This window comes from Trichosurus vulpecula, chromosome 2 (genome assembly GCF_011100635.1).
Source record: "Trichosurus vulpecula isolate mTriVul1 chromosome 2, mTriVul1.pri, whole genome shotgun sequence".
Classification (NCBI taxonomy): Eukaryota; Metazoa; Chordata; class Mammalia; order Diprotodontia; family Phalangeridae; genus Trichosurus; species Trichosurus vulpecula.
Window position 1 is genome coordinate 55,262,227 of NC_050574.1, and position 21,831 is coordinate 55,284,057.

The window sequence follows — 21,831 nt, forward strand, 5'->3', positions numbered from 1 at the left end:
TGAGGTGTGGGAGAAGGGGGCCCAGGTGTTGGATCACCTCCCCTCTTCTTAACCCTGTCAAGATAACTAGAAAGGGCAGTGATTGCTATTCATGGACACTATTCAGGGGTATCAGGGAAAGAGACGGTACTGCCATATGTGATGAGGGGTGGTTAGCCCAAATAAAATGGGTACCATGTTGGTCCTGAGGAGGTGTTGGGTATGGAGGTGCTATTCTGGTGAGAAGGCAGAGAGGAAGTGTGGGTGACTATGGCAGTCAGGACCCTTCCTTTGGGTAGCTCTCTTGAGGTGCCCAGAATGAATGTACCCAGCTAGGGTTTGTAACCAAGTCTCTAGTACCCATCTTCCCTCTGGCATATACCAGCAAGGAGGGACCAATGATAATAGTAAGAACAGAGTGGGTCCAGAACAGCTTCTAGGGATTAGTGGCCCAGCTGAGCTCCACTCCAAGGGGATGTTTCCAAAAGAAATGTCCTGGGGAGGCACTGAACCTCCCAACAACAGCCCACACGGCACACAGGGCAAATAAGGCACACACACAGCACATGCCCCACCCTGCTACCACTCCCCCTGGGAATGCCCATGCCAGGCCCATGCTCCACACAGCACACGAGGCCCCTCAACATAGACACAAAACATGGCATACAAGCCCCCTCCCAACCCCTGCAACAAGGGCGCGGGCCCCTAGGCAGAACAAAATCCTGAGGGCCAAACAGAGGGAGAGGAAAGGTGTCATGCACTTCTGACCCCCAACTGGGTGGAAAGGCCAAAGAAGTGTGGCTCCCTGGCACCCCGCTCTCTACCCAGAGGAGCCGCTGGCGCCACTCTCACCTGGTGAAGCCATGGCAACAGGAGGGGGCGGGGTTTCTGCTGCAATGGAAGAGTTGGTCAGTGACTGGCCCTCTTGGGGGACTGGGAGTTCCTCCCACCCGGACTCATTGGCCTCTGGGCCTCCAGCACGTGTGGGGAAGTGGAAGCCCATGGCAGGCCACAGAGATCCTTTCCTTGTCTAGCGCTGCAGGGATGCCCAGAATGCACGGATCCAGCTAGGGTTTGTAACCTAACCCCTGGTACCCATCTCCCCTCTGGAATACACCAGCAAGGAGATGAGATGTTTCCTCGGGAATATCCAGGGGCCAGGGTAACCCTGTGCCAGCTCTTCTCTCTCTCACCACTTTGGGCCCACAGCACCCAGCCTAGGGATGGAAGCCTGCTTACCTGTTCCCAGGCGCCTGAACTGGAAGCCAGCCGTGGAGGTGATATAGGAAGCGATGGAGCCGCTGGCAACCACTGAGTGGAGCACTTCTTGGATCTGACTGGCGTCGGAGTTCCCCTCCGAGCCCACATCGAGCTCCACAAATACCCAGCCATCCACCTCCCTGAGGGTGAGGGTGGGGAGAAGGTAAGGAGGGGGCTCAGGGGCCCTTCTCTGCTCTCTCTTTCCCTAGCTGGGAGGGCTTCTGTCTAGCACCCCTTGTGCACAGGTTCCACCTGAGGGTGGGGGGTGGGCAGCACTTACCCACCAGAGGTGAGAAGCACAAAGAGTCTGCCCCAGCAAAGAAAGGAATCTCACATACATACAGTGGGGTTTGAAATTCCACGTTGGGAGCTTGAGCCTGGCCTTCTTTTAAAAATGAAAAGGTGGGGCAGCTAGGGGCAGCCAAAAAAAAAATAAAAATGAAAATGAAAACGTGGGGGGAGGAAAAGCCCCCAAGGAGCCCACTCGGGGTGCTCAAATCTTAGTGTGGGTTTTCCTCTGGATGATGAGGGGATGTTTTCTGGAGGCAATTGGGGTTAAGTTACTTGCTCAGGGTCACACAGCTAGTGTCTGAGGATGGCGTTGAGCTCAGGTTCTCCTGACTTTAGGGCCAGGACGCTATCCACTGTGCCACCTAACTGTCCCATTAGTCATCCAGGAATAGAAGGGTCCGGGGGACACCAAAATCTGTAGTCCATGGAAGCAACTAGGATAGAGCAACGGACCCAGGGTCAGGAGGACCTGAGTTCAAATCCTGTCTCTGAGGGCAGTGGCTAAATAGGATCAGAGAATCAGAGCTAGAAAGGATGGAGGCCACCCAATCCAAACGTTTCATTTCAAAACTGGAAGAGGTTCAATGATTTATTGGCCCAGTCACACATAGCTTGTAAAGAATCTGGGGCAGTTCTTAAATCAGGTCTTCCTCATTCCAAGTCCAGCATTATTCGAACTCTTAGGGGTCATCTAGTTCAACCCTCTCATTTTACAGATGAGGAAACTGAGGCTCGATGTCCCACAAGTCACATGTGGCAGAAGCAGGATTTGAACCCAGGTCCTTTGACTCCAGATCCCATATTCTTTCCACTCTAACAGTGTGGGAGCAACATGAGTCCCCATTTCCCAGGGTTATAGGATTGAGGGCTGAAAGGGTGAAAAGGACCAGTCTGATCACATCATTTCGTGATAATAAGATGAATAAACCAGAAGCTCAAGAGGTGCTGTGGGGGACAAAGGGGGATGAAGAAGGTACTGAGCCCAAAAAGGGGATGGACCCTGTCCTTCATCTCCTTCCCTTCTTCTAATCTTCTAAAGCAATTAATCCCACCACCTTCCCAATGGCGTTCCCAGGACTTCAAGTAGCACTGTTATTTGCGCTATCTTGGGGCTCTCTTCTACCCACTCATGGGCCTGGCTTCCCTCCATGATCTTCTCTAGGTTCTGGCCCTGCCACTAAGTTACTGTGTGACCCTGGGTAAGTCCTTGAACTTCTATGGGTTCAGGTTCTTCATATATAAAGATATTAATCCAGATTATTTCTATGGTCCTTCGCAGCACTGACATTCCATGCTCTAAGGTCTCTTCTAACTATAAATCTTATTATTTCTTCTGATCTTTTGTCATCAAGCAAACAAATTCTATCATTCTATGCTCTAAGGCCCTCCCAGTTTTGAAATTCTGTGTTCTAAGGGCCCTCCCAGCTCTGACATACTGTATTCGAAGGGCCCTCCCAGCTCTGATCTTCTGTGTTCTAAGGGCCCTCCCAGCTCTGACAGCCTGTGTTCTAAGGGCCCTCCCAGCTCTGACATTGTGTTCTAAGATCCCTCCCAGCTCTGACAGCCTGTGTTCTAAGGGCCCAACCAGCTCTGATAGCCTGTGTTCTAAGGGCCCTCCCAGCTCTGACATACTGTATTCGAAGGGCCCTCCCAGCTCTGATCTTCTGTGTTCTAAGGGCCCTCCCAGCTCTGACATTGTGTTCTAAGATCCCTCCCAGCTCTGACATTTTATGTTCTAAGGGCCCTCCCAGCTCTGACATCCTGTGTTCTAAGGGCCCTCCCAGCTCTGACATCCTGTGTTCTAAGGGCCCTCCCAGCTCTGACATTTTATGTTCTAAGGGCCCTCCCAGCCCTGACACTCCATGTTCTAAGGTGCCTCCCACCTCAGACATCCTGTATTCTAAGGGCCCTCCCCACTCTAAGCATCTGGGAGTTGTGCCTTTATGACCTTCCCTCCCATACCCCATCCATGCCCAGGGTGACCCTTCTTACTTGATGAACACCACGCTGACAACTTGGTCTCCAGGGATCTTCAGGTATTCAGACTCCAGCTGGTAAGGGACACAGAACCATTGGCCTCCTTGCAAGCTCAGCTTGGGACCCCCTTCCCTCACATCCTCCTCTGCACTCCCACCCAAAGATCTCTGATGCAGGGAAGGGCATCAAAAGCAGGTGACTGCCCCTCTTCCTTCCTGCCGTACCTCCCCCAACCCCACTAAGCCCACTGTCCTCCTCTCAGCCTCCAGGACCATCCCCATGACCCGTCCCCCACCCCAGCCTCCCCAAGCCCTCACCGTATCCACCACGGCCTCAGACACATCTCGGAACTCCTGTGAGCCTGCATCCTCCAGCTGAGGGCTGTAGTCGATGGACCGTGTGAAGTTCACCATGGCCCGGAAGTAGACTAGGGAGAGGAAGGAGATGGAGCAATGATAGAATTTGGACCTAGCAGACCTTAAAGATATCCAGTTCAGCTCCATTGACAGATGAGGAAAGAACGGCCCAAAGAGAGGACAAGAACTAAGTCAGGTCACAAGGCAAGTGATGGGATTCAAACTCAAGATCTCCTGGAGTCAGGAGGACCTGAGTTCAAATCTGGCCTCAGACACTTGACACCCTTACTAGCTGTATGACCTTGGGCAAGTCACTTAACCCTAATTGCCCTGCCTTCCTCCATCAAAAAAAAACCAAAACAAACCTTATGATCTCTCACCAGGAGGAAAAGAGTCACTGTTGTGCCTCAGCCAGGCATGGTCTGGGCAAAGTCCTCCAGCAATAGAAGAGTCTGGGGGACCTCAAAAGTTATGACCCATGGGAGGCAACTAGGTGGCACAATGAATAGAGCAATGGACCTGGAGTCAAGAGGACCTGAGTTCAAGTCTAGCCTCAGACACTTAGCTGAGTGACCTTGGGCAAGTCACTTAACTCCAGATTCAGAAACTCTGAAGCACATGATACATTTATTATTAGCCAAGATAAAATGTAAAGTGTTTTGTGAACCACAAAAAGAAATATAAATGCCATAATAAACATTCTTGTCATCATGATGATGATGAATATTGTGCCCATGGTCCTCGAGTCCCAGAGCTAGCTTCCTCTGGCTCCCAGGATGACCAGGTTCCGTTAGGGCAATGGGGACCACCGGTTAGCAGCGGTGATGGGAAGGGTGGGGTCCGTCAGAGAATCAGCCAGTACTCCCCATGTCTCCCACTGCCATTCGTCCAGGGAATTAGAGTCCTTCTAGAGCAAAGAGGGCTTTGCTTTCTAGGTGTTCTCTGGTGAAGGTCCAGAATAATATTTTTAAATGCTAAAATACATAGGTTCACAAAGTACACCAATTTTATAGTGAAATACATTTATCAGAATATTTGGGGGGAAAACCAGTTCACAGACTCTGGGTTGAGGATCCTCTGGACTAGAGAGAGGGAAGTATGGAGAGTAAGAAGGGGTCAAACAAAGCCCGGGGCCATGAGGCCCAAAGTGACGTTTGTCCCTGGGTCCCCAACAGGCCAGGGGTTGGGAGCTAAGGAGAGGCTGATTCGACACCTGCCTATGTGGAACCAGAAATGAGATTTGGAGGACAGTGACTTGACTAAGGTCACACGGTGAATAAGCAGCAGAGAGGCTATTCAGTTACCCTGATTCCTAAATCAGTGTCACTAGGGTTCCGACTCCCCCAACCCCAGATCGGGCCACTGGGGAGGCCACGTAGGCAGAGCGCCCCCAGGCACAGGCCACAGAGGCCCCCTTGTCGGGCTGTACAAAGGCCCATTCAGTCAGACCACTTGCCCGCCCCACTGGCCCTCCCCAGAACTGCCCAGTCTGCCTGCCCAGGAATGTGTCTGCTCCCCCGGGGAGGAGGGGAGGATCCAGGCCCACAAAGCCCCTTTCTTACCGTGGGCTGAGAAGGGCAGTGGGCAAGGGGGTGGGGAAGGAAAACCTCCAGGATGAGGTTACTTCATCACCTCCTCCTCTGGGACAAGGACAACCACTCCCTAGGATTCACTGACTCACAGATTTAAATCTGGAAGGGACCCTTGCTATCAGCCAGTCCAGCCCTCTGATAATGAGGGAGACTGGGGTTCAGAAAAGGAAGATGAATTGCCCCAGGTCCCATGGCTATTACACGGCAGAGCCAGGTTGTTTTTCAGTCCTGTCTGATTCCCTGTGACCCCATTTGGGATTTTCTTGGCAAAGATGCTAGAGTGGTTTGCCATTTCCTTCTCCAGCTCATACAGATGAGGAAACTGAGGCAAACTGGGTAAAGTGACTTGCTCAGGGTCACACAGCTAGAAGTGTCTGAGGCCGGATTTGAACTCAGGAAGATGAACTCCCTGATTCTAGGCCCAGCACTTTATCCACTGATCCAACAGAGCCAGGACTAGACCCCACTTGTTCTGACTCCAAGCCACTGTGTTTTGCCCTACCCAACATGACCTCTCTACTTCTGTCTTTGTATCTTCAGCACTTATCAAAGTACCTTTTTCCTTTCCCTCACCAAAACCTGTGCCTTCATCTGGGGAGGGTGTCCCTGGTGAGGAACCCCTTGTACCAGGGAGGATGAGCCCAGGCTTTGCAACTTAGTCTTTTGGGTGCCTGGTACATGAAGGGAGAGCAAAAATGACTGATTCAAGATCACCCAGCCAGCAATGGGGCAGAGGTGGCCTGCGTATTTCTAACTCTGAGATGTGTTCTATTGCAGTGTCCTGGATGGGCTGAGCCCAGACACCCCAGGAGGAGCTGAAAAAGAGACAGGCCTGGAAGAGGACCCAGTGACACCCACGCTGGAAACCAGACCTTGGGCCAGCAGGCTCTGGGGAGCGGTGCCCACACTCCTGCCCCACAAAAGCAGGTGAAGCTGATGGCGGAGGCTCCCAGGTAACTGGCCAACCTCCTTATCTTATCCCTGGCAGCTATCAGCTGAAAAATGATGCCAGCTGGGCACAAAGGCTGGACCACTCTGATTTGTGATCTAAATCCTGAGAGCGGGAGGGTGGGGAGGGAGAGAATGGAGCCTGGAAATGCACTTGCCCCATCTTCTTGGACTCGGGACAGGAAGAAGCAGAGTATTATGGAAAATACACTAGATTTGGAGACAGACCTGGGTTCAAGTCTCTGATCTTGCCGTCTCTCGTCTCATTTTCCTCTGTCAAATGATGGGGTTAGATTCAAAGGCCCAGTCTGGGGATCCCTCAGGTGGGGCAGGAGAATGGGATCAGGGCTGAGAAACTGCCCAAGGGATAAATGGGGGAGGAGAAGGAGGGAAAGGGAGGGGCAGGTCCCTCTTTCCTCTCCTTCTTCCTCTCCTTCTCTCTCTTCATCAAATCCAGAGCTTCAGTGGGGCTTAGAGATCCCTGAGGAAGCTATCTTTACAGAAAAGAGAGATAAGGAGAAGACAAAGGAGAAGCAGACACAGGGCCTGGTATGTTCCTAAGAACATTTTTTTTTTAAAAACCAGACCTGGTGTGAGATCTCGGTGAGGAAACTTTCCCTACTGACAGAGAGCCTGGTCTGCAGTTCGCAGCCTCAGAGGGTTACCTGGCACGTTGAGCAATGAGCTGACTTGTCTAGATTCACACAGCCAAGATGGGTCAAAGAGGGGCCTGAAGGCCCGCGCTGTATCCACTGAGCCACACAGCCGCTGGCCAGGAGAACAGCTCCTTCGTAATGCTTATTAAAATGAATTGAGGGAACATCCTGACTCTGTAAGGAAAGCATGCCAGGGGAAGCTGGGAATGTGCAGAGCCAGGATAGGGGTGTCCTTCTGAGGCTCAATGGGGGCCCCAAAGGCAAGGGAGAGTGGTTAGGCCCCTTGCTGTGCAGCATCCGGGGGCGGGAGGAGGCAGGACCTCCTCCGGGGGAGCTGTGACTCAATGGCAGTTGTCAGGTGCGTGGAGGATGGCAGCAGGCGGGAGGAGATTCTCTTTCTCCTCCTCTAAACAATCACCCACGATCTGGCTCTGGCCTCTGGCTGTTCCCCAGTTGGACTTGAGGATCCCACCCCCTTCCCTCACACCCGAAACCGCCTCCGCCCTGGCCTGGCTCCTGCTCATTGCAGCTGTTTTCCCAGGAAGATTTCTGGGGGGAAAAAGTGAGGAAAGAGAGAATAAGGCAGAGGGGAGGAGGCCTGAGAATGAGGTCTAGGCATGGTCTAGGAGGGTGGGAGAAAGGGGCCTGCTTGGGATGGGCAGTCCCTTCCCTAGGCTCTTCTTGCTAAGAAGTAGAGGTGCCAGAGGCCCCAGAGCACAGGCTATGTGGAGGAGGAGGACCAACCAGACTGGGCACTAGGAAAGTCCAGCTTCTCCTCTACTGTCCTACCCTCAGGGCCCTTTTGTCCCACAGCCCCCAGAGAATACTATCATGTGCTCCTGTCTATAGCACCAAGAGTTTGCCGGATTCCGAGCAGCAAGATGGCAAAGGGAGAGGTCAGGTCCATTCTCCCCAGAATGGCCCAGAAGGAAGTGGCCCAGCTCTGAGAGGTCGGTCCTAGGCCCTGATTGTGGCCTTTGTGACTGTCCTGAGACCTGTTAAACATCAATGCCTCAGGAAGCAGAAGCCCAGTGTTTATACTCAAACCCTTATCTAAAACAGTGCTGATGAGAGGGGACCAATGGAATGCCCCACTAAACCACATTGAGACTGAGCTAGAAGCCCCTTGCCTGCTTCAGGACCCCAGGACAGCCAGGAAGTAGAATTGAGAGCTTCTAGCTGGGCTAACCCATCAAGGGAGTTCCCTCCACTATACGCTGAACGGGCCCAACTCTGTCATCATCACCTGGCTGGGTGCCCGGGTGCCCAGCACTCTGACCACAGAACAGCTTTTGGTCAGACAGCTCCCATCCCAGGAATGGCAGGAAATGTCTGTGGCTCCTAGGGTCTTGTTCAAGGGTTGTTCCCTACCTGGGGTCCTGGACTAGTTTGGAGGAGGGGAATAAGGTGGAGACCCAGAGTGGATACAGGGTCTGTGCTCCAGAGTTCCTGGCTGGGCCTTTCCACTATCCTAATCCAGACTCTTAGTTGTCCTGATTGCCTGGAATTCAGGGCTTAGTCCCTGGGAATGGAGCCAGGGAGAGGGGAACAGACAGATGGATGGCTTGGCCTGCATCTGTCTCCCTAGGGCAGGGAAGATGGGCTGAGGAAAACACACCCCTTCTGTCCCCAAGCCCAGAGGTTGAATGCAGCTGGTTGCTTGTCAAGACATTTTAGGATGATAAGATTTCAGGCAGCTTAAGAATACTGAATATCAGAGTTGGGAGGGACCTTAAATTAGAGAATGTTAGAGCTGGGAGGGCCCTTAGAACACAGAACATCAGAGCTGGGAGGGCCCTTAGAGCACAGGATGTCAGAGCTGGGAGGGCCTTAGAACACAGGACGTCAGAGCTGGGAGGCCATTAGAACACAGAACATCAGAGCTGGGAGGGCCCTTAGAACACAGGATGTCAGAGCTGGAGGCCCTTAGAACACAGGATGTCAGAGCTGGGAGGGCCCTTAGAACACAGGATGTCAGAGCTGGGAGGCCCTTAGAACACAGGATATCAGAGCTGGGAGGGCCCTTAGAATCATATTCCCATTCTCTGGATAGGAGACCCTATGCAAGAAGGGGTTCTTGCTACTCTTGCCTTATTTACTGTACCTCTTGCTCCCATAAATCTAGTAGGGAAAGGGGAAGAAGAACAGCCTCACTCCGCACACCCATTCCTAAGCTTTCCTACCCCATGTGGGAAGGTGCCAGGCCTTTTAGCCTTCAGCACTGAGCACCATGCCTTTGGCCTCTGCTTGGCGCTAAGAGTTGTCTTGAACTGCTAGCTCATCTCTAGGTCTAGGCCATGGGCCAGAACCTCGGCCTCCTTGGGCCCAGCCTAAAGTGAGTGCCCAGTCACCAACTCCTTCTTGGGAAAAACATCCCTTCATGTCAGTTTTGCCTCCAGCCAATAACCCATTATCACCCATGTCCATTCCCCAGGGGAGGGCCCTGACTCCAAGGGCCATCTGGAGGAAAGACCCTAGGTGACCTATAAATGTCTTGGACTTCCCTTGGGAGAAAAGGAAGACAGAAAGGGAAAGCAAGGTTGGGCTGGGCTGGGTTGGGGGGTGGGCTCTCAAATTATCTTCTTGGTCACTCACCCATCTGAAAGTCTGCGCTTCCAAGGTCCCCACTGCCGAGGTCATCTGGAACCAACAAAGACATCAGTTAGGAAGAGATGAAGGCAACATCCCAGCCACAGGGATCTGGCCCCTATTTAAAAGGCCTTAGTGGAGAGGAGGGGACAACTACTCCAATGGCATCCTCAAGAATATTTCATCATTCCAACGATCATAGATTAGAGAGCACCATAGATTTAAAACCTGAAAACTGTGAAACAGACATGGCAATTTTTGTACTCTCCTCCTCCCAGGCAGTTTTTTTTTGGGGGGAGGAGGGGGGAAGGCAGGCCAATTGGGGTTAAGTGACTTGCCCAAGGTCACACAGCTAGCAAGTGTGCCAGGTAGTTTTTAAGGAATGTGCTTTGTAAACTCTAAAGGACCAGAGAGCCTCAGGCTGTTAGCCTAGAGATCAGGAAGACCTTGATTTGAATCCTGCCTCAGATACTTACTAATTGTTTGATTTCAGGTGAGTCACTGAGGCAAGTCTGGACCTCAGTTTTCTCATCTGTAAAATGGATGATGTGTGAGGTCCCTTCCAGCTATGTAAGAATCAAAACCACAATCTGACCCTACATCTCTAAACCCACATGCTCTCACCACACTCTTGTTCTGCCGTAGATTTTTGGACCACCCCTTTAATTTCATCGGTATAAGGAATGTCAGGTGAAGAAATGTTCTTCACAAATGCAGTTCAGCACCTGCTCTGCCTGTTACAGCCTGAGAGAGCTGCCTGGAGGGGTCACTGGACAGGCGGGGTCAGAGGTGGGCCTGGAACTCAGGCCTTGTCTGACCCACTTCTCCAGGACTGCCTCCACCTCCTATATCATGGAGCTGGAAGGAACCTCAGAGATCTCACAGTCCAACCTCCTTATTGTAATGATGAAGAAACAGAAGCCCCGGGGAATTTAAGTAACTTACCCAAGGTCACAGAGCCAGTGAAGTGCAATACAGAGGGCAAATCCTTCTGCACTACAAATCTCAGGATGCCTATCAGTTCTCAAACCCCTAGTACATAAGCATCAGAGTAGGATTTGAACCCAGGTTCCTTTTCCGCTATCCACCTCTATCTTCATAGTTGTTGAGCATTGACCTCTCTATGGTGTTTGAAGGTTGACAAAGGCTTCCATTATTCAATTACATCCTCAAAACAGCCCTGTGAGATGGGTATTAATATTGCCAGTTTACAGTTGGGGAAACTGAGTCTCAGGAAAGTCATGTGATTTGACCGAGGCCACCCAGCAAGTAAGCGTCTGAGGCAGGATTTCAAACGCCACTCCTTCCTGCCTCCAAATCTAGCACTTTCTCCTAGATTCAAGTATGTAACACTTGGTGCCTGGCAGATAGCCCCTGCCAGAGCACTGAGCTGGGCTAGGCCGGGAAGGCCTAGATCCTCTGAGAAGAAATCTCACAAACAGCTCTAAATGCCTAAGGGAGGAGACCAGGGAGGCCCCCAGAGCAGAGCAGGGTCGGGGCAGGACAGGCATCTAACAGAACAGAAAGCAGCCTCTGACGAGGAGGTCCTGGGAGCTTCTTGCACGGTCAACTTCAAAGCCCTAATCAGAGGATCTTTAAATACTTTTAAATACCCGGGACAGCCTGGGGTGAGATGGGAGAAATGGCAAAGGATGGGGGATGACCCTCTAGGAGACACGCCAGAGCTAGAGGAAGTTTGGAACACCATCAATGGGTCTGGGGTGATGGCTATGGAGAAGGACCGCAAAGGACCAGACAGAAAAGACTAGGCTTCCCTCAGCTAGATGGAGGAAGACAAGGCTCAAAGGGGATGTGTCTGACGCCTACCCATGAACACTTGGCCAGAATTGGGGACAGAACAAGACAGGTGTTGGACTTTGAACCAGGAAGAACTGGATTTAGATCCTGGTTCTGCTGAATGACCCTGGGCAAGTCACTTAACCTGTACATGCCTCAGGCGACTCCCCGGGACTTATCTGCTTAGTCAGAAATGGGTTGCATTGTACACGGATGGACAGAGTTACCACAATGAGGAAATTATAGATGCATACCCACATTTGAGTAAGAAATTGTCCAACTTGGGCAGTTCATTTGTGGGACTTGTTTCTCCTAAGATGTAGCACAGGCCCCCCCGCCAAAAAAAGGAAATGGAAAAAAAAATAGAAAGCCTTTTGAAAAGACTTAAATTCTTCTTTAGATGGGTTACAAAGTCAGTCAATAAGCATTTATTAAGTGCCCACTATATTCCAGGCACTGTGCCAAGAGCTGGGGATACAAAGAAAGGCAAAAGACAGTCCCTGCCCTCAAGGAGTTCCCAGTCTACGGGGGAGACAACTTGAAAACCACTATGTGCAGAACAAATTGGAAATAATCCTCAGAGTAAAGGCACAGGCAAATCCAGAGTGAATTAAGAGGAATCAGAAAGGGTTCTTGCTGAAGGTGGGACTTTAGCCAAGACTCGGAGGAAGTCGGAGTGTTCTAGGCATGGGAAACCACCAGGGAAAACTCCTGGAGTATCTTGTTTCAAGGAATGGCCAGGAGGCCGTTGTCACTGGATTGACATGTCAGGGAGTAAGGTGGAAGAAGACTGGAAAAGCAGAAGACTGGAAAAGAAGACTGGGGAAAGGTGATGAAGGGCTTCAAATGCCAAGCAGAGTACTGGGTGTTTGATCCCGGAGGCACCGAGTTTGGAGTTTATTGGGCAGGGAGGGGTGACAAGGTTGAGCCTGCTTTTTAGTTCTATCACTTTCATACCTGAGTGGAGGACAGACCCCTCAGTGGGCTATTGCACTAACTCAGGTCGTGGTAGAGGTATAGTGGCGGTAGAGGGTGTTAGATAGAAGGGATATTACAAGTGTCTTTTGCGGGTGGAGTTGGAAGGGACGTCAGAGGTCATCTGGCCAATCTCATTTTGTAGAGAAGCAGAGGCCCAGGAGCGGATAAGCGATTTGCCTTATTTTACAGATGAGAAAATGGGCAGTGAGGTGGCACAGTGGATAGAACGTTGGGCCTGGAGTCAGGAAGACCTGAGTTCAAATCCAGCTTCAGACACTTTCTAGATGTTTGATCCTGGGCAAGTCACTTTACCCTGTCTGCCTCAGTTTACTCATCTGTGAAATGAACTGGAGAAGAAAACGGCAAACCACTCTGGTATCTTTACCAAGAAAAAAACTGAAAACAACCACAGACAAGAAACCGAGGCCCAGAGAGGTTAAATGATTTGAGGCATTGAGATGGTGAAGGAATAGAGCGCTGGGCCTGGTGTTAGGAAGGCCTGAGTTCAAATACAACTTCCCCTACTAGCTCTGTGATCCTGGGCAACAGATCTTGCCTCAGTTTCCTCATCTGTAAAATGGGGAATCACAGCACTTCTCTTCTGGGGTTCTGAGGATCGAAGGAGATCGTATTTGTAAAATGCCACATAAATGCTAGTCATTGCTGTTCAAGCTCACCTAGTCTGATCTCTCCATTTCACAGATGTAGATGCCAGGGCCCCGAGAGAGCCAGTGACCCTTCCAAAGGGACCCACGTAGCCAAATGCACCCTGAGCCAGGATCTGACCCAGGCCTCTTCTGACTGTGGATGCAGTGCTGAGTACGCTACACTGCCAATTCATCTAACAGGCTCCTTGGATGGGAAGGGAGAACAGGGTCTGGGCCCTGTGTTGATGGCTGGTCACCCTTTGTTTTGGGTCCTTTCTCCAACCATCCCACCTTGGCCCAATCTGCTCACCTCCAGAGGCCTCATCAGCCAGCAGGTCTTCATCATCAGAGAGGTCAGAATAGTTCCATCGAGGTCGGACCACGGCCGTCTCCTGTTCTGCATCTTCGGGCAGTGACAATCCGTCATACGCAGTCCGACTGTGGACCACCTGTAGGATACCAAAGTGTCAATCCTGGGGCCTCCCCTCTCTGGACTCAGAGATACCTCCTCCCCCTCACGTTCCCTTCAAGGGTTAACCCTCCCCCACCCAACCAAAATCCCCCAATAACACCCTCCAAGGGATCCATATGAATAAGCTGGAGACTAGGGGATGATGCCCGTGGGCAGAAAGGGCAAAGAAGGGGGGCGAAGGAAGAAACCAACAATAATAATGACTAGACCTCTGATTTCATAGGTGCAGCAGACTCTCACTGGAGAAAACGCCTACCACTGCGGGCTAGCATCATCACCGTAACTTATAGACTCAGCTGTCTAGCACACTGAGAGGTTAAGGAATTGTCCCAGGGTCACACAGCCAATTATTATGTGTCAGAAGCAGAGCCCAAACCAAGGACTTCTTGGCTCTGAGGCTGGCTCCCTATCCACCACACTACACACCCTATTAATAATAACATTTATGAATGAAAAGATTTATGAGAGCAATACCAAACCAGGTCATTGGGATTAGAAACCACAGAAAAGCTATTGATACTCAAGGAGCCTGGGAACTATTTGTCAGCTGCAGATTATACAGAAAAATGGCAGAAACTGTCCAACACAACACATACGGGGCAAAAATATTGTACCTACTGAATACCTAGATAATCACAACCAAGTGGCCATTACTGTATACCAGATGGTTGTTATTTCTTAGGAATCAAGCAGTGAGAAATCCCTGCATTACAAAAACAGACCACCCTGCCCCCCAATCAATGCAATGATGTCAAACTCAAATAGAAATGAGGCCACTAAACAACACAGAAGGACCCCCTATGGGCTGCAGATTGACTTACTAAAAACCACATATTAACATTATCTATGTCTTATTGTGTTTCCATTTATTTTGTTAAATATTTTCCAATTATGTTTTAATCTGATTCGGGCACTCCTAGTGATGCCCGAGTCAAGAGTGTTTGACACCTCTTAAAGCTGACCCTTTGTCAAAGAGCCAGAATATATCAGATGCAGGATCTGAACCCAGGTCCCTCCTGGTTTTGAAAGCTGAGATGCTAAATCCCCATGCTACAAAAGCAGACCTCAAAACAAGCTTGAGAACTCAACCAACAAATGAAGCTGGAAGGAGGGCTATCCCAGAAGCCAAGTTGTGTCCCACATTCTCCCCAACGCAACACTGATCCATAAAAACCGAAGCATGTTTTTAATGAATGTTGCCATAACAAGTCCTATCGTAATCTCTAGCTGGCATGGAACAAAGAGCTTTCAAAACCACAGGGCCGTGGAAGAAGAAACCCCAGATCATGGGAGAACAGTACAGGTCACCATCATCACCACTGATGGTATTTCTATAGTACTTTAAGGTTTGTAAAACACTTGTTACAAATATGAACTCATATGATCATCATGACAACCCTGAGATGTAGATGCTCCTATTGTCTCCCTTTTACAAATGAGGAAAACCGAGGCAGAGGTTAAGTGACTTGACCAGGGTGACATAGCTAGTAAGAGTCTGAGGCCTGATTTGAACTCAGGTCTTTCTGATGCCAGATCCAAGGCTATGTCCACTGCTGCCTCAGGTCATTCTTGTTGTCCTGCCTGCCCCTGGAGTTGTACCAAGAAGGGGGATTTCAATGAGCTTACATTCAAAGAGCTCACACCCTAAAGTTGTTCAGTCATTTTCAGCTGTGTCCAACTCTTTGTGACCCAATCTGGAGTTTTCTTGGAGTGGTTTGCCATTTCCTTCTCCAGCTTATTTTATAGGGGAGGAAACTGAGGCAAACAGGGTTAAGTGACTTGCCCAAGGTCACACAGCTAGTAAGTGTCTGAGGCCATATTTGAACTCAGGAAGATGAGTCTTCCTGACTCCCAGCACAGTGCTCTATTCGCTATGGTACTGCCTAGCTGTCTTTATACCCTAACACTTTTTTCAATTCAAAAAATAGTTTTGTTTTTAATCTACCTTTGCACGACAGACTACAAAATGTGAAATATCAAAGAGATTTTTCCAGATAGTAATGATGAAAGTAAACTCCCCACCTGATGCCTCAGCAGAGTGTCCACTCTGCACTTAAGCCAAGGGTGCCCGAGTTCTGCTGGGATCTAGACCAAGCTGGGCAATGGGCTGAATGGGCGCCTGTCATCCCAGGACTGGGCAAATTCATTACTCCACAATCCAACTAAGCAAGCCTTTATTAAACACCTACCATGTGCAAGGCATGATGGGGGCTGTAAAGATAAAAAGTAAAGCTAGGCCCTGCCCTCAAGGTGCTTACATTCTAACAAAATGCGGCAGGCAGCCTCCTTGCCAGGAGGTGGCTGACCAGGGGATGTATTTGGGGAAGCCACAGGAGCTTATCATATACCAAGGCCTAGAGGGATTGTCATATGCCTTGATGGAGGCATTGGGTGTGTGTGGGGGAAGTGAGGAGTACTCTTACTGGTAAAATCATAGAGAAATTATGAATTTAAATAAGAAAGACATGATGATAGCTTTTTAAATTCATTAGGATCAGTTTTAGCCTTGGGGTTTCTCATCAGTATCTTTGGATAAATCCTTCAGGGAGGATGCCCCCAACGCATTCCAGGTCTCCCTGTCAGGTCTCATTCACCCCCTTGGACTGGTCATCTCCTTTTCTGGTCACAAGTGTCCTCAGTGATGTCTGTTAAGCTACTTGGGACCTTATGACTTTGAGTTGGGAGGGACCTTAGAGAGCACTGAGTCTAATACCTTTATTTTTATTTTATTTTAATCGTGTTTCATTGATGTTGCTTATTTTTAGATTACTTCATTTCTGAATGTATTTCTCACACACACCTCTACAAAGAGGGAAGGGAAATGAATTTTTTAAGCTCTTCTCTGCCAACTCTCTCATTTTACAGAAGAGGAAACCAAGGCCCATGGAAGTTATGTGACTTATTCAAGGGTACAAAGAGGGCAGCTCCAGGATCCAAACCTAGGTCATAGGATCAAAGATTTAATGTTGGGAAGTGATCTTAGAGACCATTGAGTCCGACCTCATTTAACAGAAGAGGAAACCGAGGCCCACAGAAGTTATGTGACTTACTCTGCATTGAATTTATTTACATAATAGTCCAGTTGCAAAGAAGAATTATAACCAATGGGATGGATCATGAGAAAGAAGAAATGAAACCAAAGAGGAAGGAAAAAAAAGACGAATCAATTTGCCTTAATCTGCATTCAGACTCCATAATTCTTTCTCTGGTTGTGCACAGCTTTTTCCATCATGAGTCTTTTAGAGCTGTCTTTGAACCTTGTATTGATGAGAAGAGCCAAGTCTATCAAAGTTAGTCCCTACAGATACTCTGTGTCTGTAATAGTATATAATGTTCTCCTGCTTCTGCTCCCCTCACTCAGCATCAGTTCATATAAGTCTTTCCAAGTTATACCATTTTAACAACACTGTGGCTTTAATACAAAAAAAATCTTTTCATGCTTCTCTTGATTCTTGTGTTTGAAAGTCAAATTTTCTATTCAGCTCTGGTCTTTTCACTGAGAAAGCTTGAAAGTCCTCTATTTTCTTAAACGTCCATATTTTGCCTTGGAGCATGATACTCAGTTTTGCTGGGTTATGTGACTTACTCAAGAGCACAAAGAAATGGCAGAGCAAAAATTCAAATCTAGGTCCCAGCACCCAAACATGGTGCTCCTTTCAGGTGACCATTCTGCACTCCTTTTGATACCAATGCTCATACCCATCATGCATCTTTCCATTGCCCTTTGGGTTAGTTGTAAGTTGGATTCTTCCAAGATCATGGTGTTCCAGGATAGTACACCACAGAGCATCATCTGGGGAATACAGATGTTTAAAAGACAGGCTTTGGAGCAACGAGCAGCTTGAGAGTGCACTATGTGAATTCCCAAATTCAATCCAGTCTGATCTCCTACTCCAATTCTGGACCTCGCTCACTATTTGCAGCACCTGTCCAAGATAAACACATTGCTGGACTAATTCGGCAGTCTGCCCACCTAGCTGCATGTTACATTTGGGACGATTGGCATTTTTCATCCACTCTGTTTCTCCAACATGGATGCTTAGGCCAGTTCATTTCTCACTACCATTTTTAATGGAAATTTTGTAGTATTCTTGTGCTTGGTAGAATTAGTACGAAGTCATTTGTGGACAGGAGCATTTGGAGAACCTCACCATCGATGAGGAACCATTCTTTCTTTTGGGGCTTGTGGAAGACATCCTCTATGAGGCTGGTGAACACTTCAGGGGAGTGTACGTCTCCTTGTTTCATACACTGCTGGATACTAATACTCAGCAGACCACTGAACAAATTGTCTGTCATCGCACATATCACATGGTCTCGTCTGTTTTGTATGTTCTATCTTTTTGGAGATGAGACTTTGTATTTTCTTGTGTTGAATTTTTAAAAAAAATTAAAATAGCAACATATGTCTTCTACATCTCTCACCTCAATTCTGAGACTGTAGAGATACGATCTGCTAGAGGAAATTATCTGTGAAAGCTTGCTTTTCCTTCCTAATGTTTTCATCAAGGATACCGCTGGTGCACACCTAGACTATTTTCACAGAAATTTTATAGAAGTGAGAAACCAGATATATGGGTAAGTAATTGTTGAGTCTTCTTGGTTGTTGTCGTCGTTCAGTCATTGGGGCACGTCTAATGACCCCATTTGGGGTTTTCTTGGCAAAGACAATGGAATGCTTTGTCATTTCTTTCTCCAGCTCATTTTACAGATGAGGAAACTGAGGTGAACAGGGTTTAGTGACTTGTCCAGGGTCACATAGCTAGCAGATATCTAAGGTTGGATTTGAATTCATGTCTTCCTGATTCTAGGCCCTGCAGTATGGTGTCTCTTAGCTTTCCTAAGTGTTTGCTAGCTGAGGGCAGTTTCTTGGACCTTTTCAGTTGTTTTGCATCAATTTAACTCTTCTAAGCAAAGGGGCCAGAGTTGAATGTCTTCTTTCCCATTTCCCATCTATCAGAACCAACAGCTTGCTAGGTCACCCTGGTGAAGCCGGAACTGTCACCATAGCAAGCTGTCATCGCATTCTCTCTCTTTCTTGCAATCGGGTATTTATTTTGACCTTTGCTCTAATCTGATGATGATCTTGCTACATGCTGAGACTCACTACATACATATCGACCACATACAGACAGATGACTCTGAAATGACTCCTCCATCTGGGCATTTCCAATTGGTTAAGGCAAAGTAAGTGCATTTTTTCCTGATGTCTTTCAGTCCTTGCCACATGCATTTCCTTCCAATTTTCCTGTGGAAGAAAGTGTTCATTGTGCAGGGGTGTGAGGTGTCCGAAGAGTCTCCAAGACCATGGTCTCTTTCATTCCTGGATCTCCAAGCATATTTTCCAACATCAGTTGTTTCTTGTCCTCCCCCAGACCATAGTTCCCCTGAAGTCACTGTCTAGAAGCGTATGTGATGACTTGGCTTCAAGCCCTTCATTGTGCTTTTGCTCTGGCGTGAGGGAAGAGATTGTAGGCTCTAGCCATGGGAAACCTGAGTACAAATCCCAGCTCTTACATTTCCTTTTTTTTTTTTTTTGGAGGGAAATTAATTTGGAATTAGGATTGCAGACCTAGAGCTGGAAGGGATTTTTACTTATTGGCCACTTCTCCAGTCCAATTCTCTCATTTTGCAGATGAAGAAATGGTGGCCAAGTGAGGTTAAGTAGTTTCTCTGAAGTCCTACAGGGAGTGGGTGTCAGAAGCAGAATCTGAACCCAGATCTTCTGACTCTGGAGCCAATACTCTTTTCCAAATTTAAGTTTTCTTCTCTTTAAAAGGAGGAGGTTTGACTAGGTCCCCTCTTGCTCTAAATCTACGCTATTACAATTTACCATAGACTATAATAATAAAAGCTAGTGTGTATGTATGTGTGTGTGTGTATATATATATGTGTATACGCACACATCCACCCACCATGTGCCAGGTACTTTGTTAAGCACTGTATAATTATGATCTTACTTGCTCCTTGCAACAACCCTGGGAGATAGGTACTATTATTATCCGCATTTTACAGACAAGGAAACTAAGGCAGATATCGCTTAAGTGATTTGCCCAGGGTCACACAGTGACTGAGTGTCTGAGGCCGGATCTGAAATCAGTTCTTCTTGACTCCAGGTCTGGTATTCTACCCACCATGCTACATGGAGGCCTCTACCTCTTCACCCACCATTGGTGTCTTGAGCTACGGTTACAATAGTCTGTTTGTTGACGATCACGGCAAGATGACCAACCAGGTGACCTATGAAATGAGGTGACCCATGGGCACATGATGAAGTCAACACCACCAACTCTTTCTTTTGTTGTTTTAAGACATTCCAACAGGGCTTGTTTATATCAATTGGATTCATTCATAGCAAGAATGTCTCCTTGGGTACAGCTGGCTTCCTCCAGTAGGGTCACTGCACAGGCGTTTCTCTTTAAGAAAACTGATCCTTAAATTAACATCTGGAGATGGTCTGATCTCCTTTCACATTCTCTGTTGCCACATCGCCACCGTCCCTGTGGAATTAATTGGAAGGGACTGCGCAGTACTGAGAGTCACGCGCTTATCACAGCAGCCAAAGAATTCATCACCTGGTATCCAACCCACTAGCAGCAAGTGTTAGCTAAACACAACCTGGTCCCAACCTGCCCTTCCAGACTTTTTTTTTTGACACATTATTCCCTCCCCACCTCCAAAATCCACCAAACAGGCCCTCTCACTATAGCACTCCATTTCCTACCTCCACACCTTTGCCCTGGCTATGCCCCATCTCTGCCTCTTAGGATTCATTTCCATCAAAACTAACTCAAATGCAACTTTTTTCCCAACTTACTAATTTATTTATTTTTCGTTTTCAACATTCACTCCCATGAATTTTTAAATTTTCTCTCCCTCCCTTTCACCTCCCTCCCCAAGACGGCATGCAATCTACTATGGGCTCTACACATACATTCCTATTAAACAAAATGTATCTTTCTATATGAAGCCTTTCCTGATTTCCCCCCTCAGTTACTACAGCCTTTCCTCCCCCCAAATTTGCCTTCTATTAATCTTTTATATACTTACTTAAGCTGTGTTCCCCAACAGAATGGGAGCTTCTTGAGGGCAGGGATGGTCTTATTTTTGTCTTTGTATTCCCAGTACTTAGCACAATGACTGGCACATAGTAAGGTCTTAATTAATGCTGGGTGGTTTATTAATTAATTGATTAAGCAAGTCCTCAGCTTGAAGCAGCTCAGTGGTGCAGTGGATAGAACACCGGGTCTGGAGTCAAAAAGATCTGAGTTCAAATCCAGGCCCAGACACTTAATAGCTGTGTGACCCTAAGCAAGTCACTCAACCTCTGCCTCAGTTTCTTCAACTGTAAAATGGGCATCATTATAGCCCCTGCCTCTCAGGGTTGTGGTGAGGCTCAAATGAGGTAATATTTATAAAGTGCTTAGCACAGTGCACATAGTAGGTGCTTAATAAATGTTCATTGACTGACTACCTATTTGAAAAGACTTATTACATCTTCTGGTATAATCCTCAAGAACTTTCATGGAAGTAATATTAATAATTATGATAATAATAATTATTATAAATCCTTATAGAACCTTATAGAGTCATAGACCTAAGCCTGGAAGGCACCTCAGAAGCTATTAAATCCAACCCTCTCATCTTACAGATGAGGAAAGTGAGGAGATCAAATGACTCGCCCAAGGTCACCTAGATTATAAGCACCGAAGGCAAGATTCGAATCCAGGTCTTCCAGCTCCAGAGCCCCTGCTGTTTCTCCTATACCGAGCTGTCCCTTTCAAATAAATGACGTCATCAATATCTCACAATAGCCCCTGAATATAGAGATCAGGGCATGAATTATTATCATTTTACAGAGGACTAAACTCACCATTAGAGAGGTTACCAGACTTCCCTGAGGCTGTACAATCAATAAATGAAATACAATATTGCAGTCCAGTATTAAGTGTAGAATAAATCTTAGCTGAATTGAATTAGAAGTGGCAGGACTCAAACCCAGGTTGCCTGATTCCTAGGCCGGTATTTGCCTGGGCTCATGTGCCCTTCTGTTCCCCACCCTAATTGCTACCTTGGTTTCCCCGTGTATGGCGCTAGAATAAGTTTATTCCTGACCCCACCAGCCCCAGGAGCAGCTTGCCTAGGATCCTGAAAGAAGCCAGCAAGTAGGATCAGAAGAAATGGGGTAAGCTCCATTTCCATTTTATTTTCCTAGGTCCACTTGGCAGCGAAGGTAGGGATGGACGGGCAATGCCAGTTGGAATAACAGTAATAGCTAACACTTATCTA

General features: G+C 48.1%; 1 protein-coding gene across 1 annotated transcript in view; it reads right to left on the reverse strand.

The window, feature by feature from the left end:
• The window catches only part of HSPG2 (heparan sulfate proteoglycan 2), a 122,286-nt gene extending 104,445 nt beyond the window's left edge, over window positions 1-17,841 (reverse strand). The window contains exons 1-7 of the mRNA XM_036743736.1: window positions 17,656-17,841; window positions 13,381-13,519; window positions 9,655-9,699; window positions 3,825-3,934; window positions 3,523-3,581; window positions 1,219-1,379; window positions 832-870 (exon numbers count right to left, since the gene is read on the reverse strand). Of these exons, the coding sequence (XP_036599631.1) occupies window positions 832-870; window positions 1,219-1,379; window positions 3,523-3,581; window positions 3,825-3,934; window positions 9,655-9,699; window positions 13,381-13,519; window positions 17,656-17,841 (739 nt within the window). The remainder of the gene's footprint in view (window positions 1-831; window positions 871-1,218; window positions 1,380-3,522; window positions 3,582-3,824; window positions 3,935-9,654; window positions 9,700-13,380; window positions 13,520-17,655) is intronic.
• Between the last annotated feature and the right edge of the window lie 3,990 nt (window positions 17,842-21,831).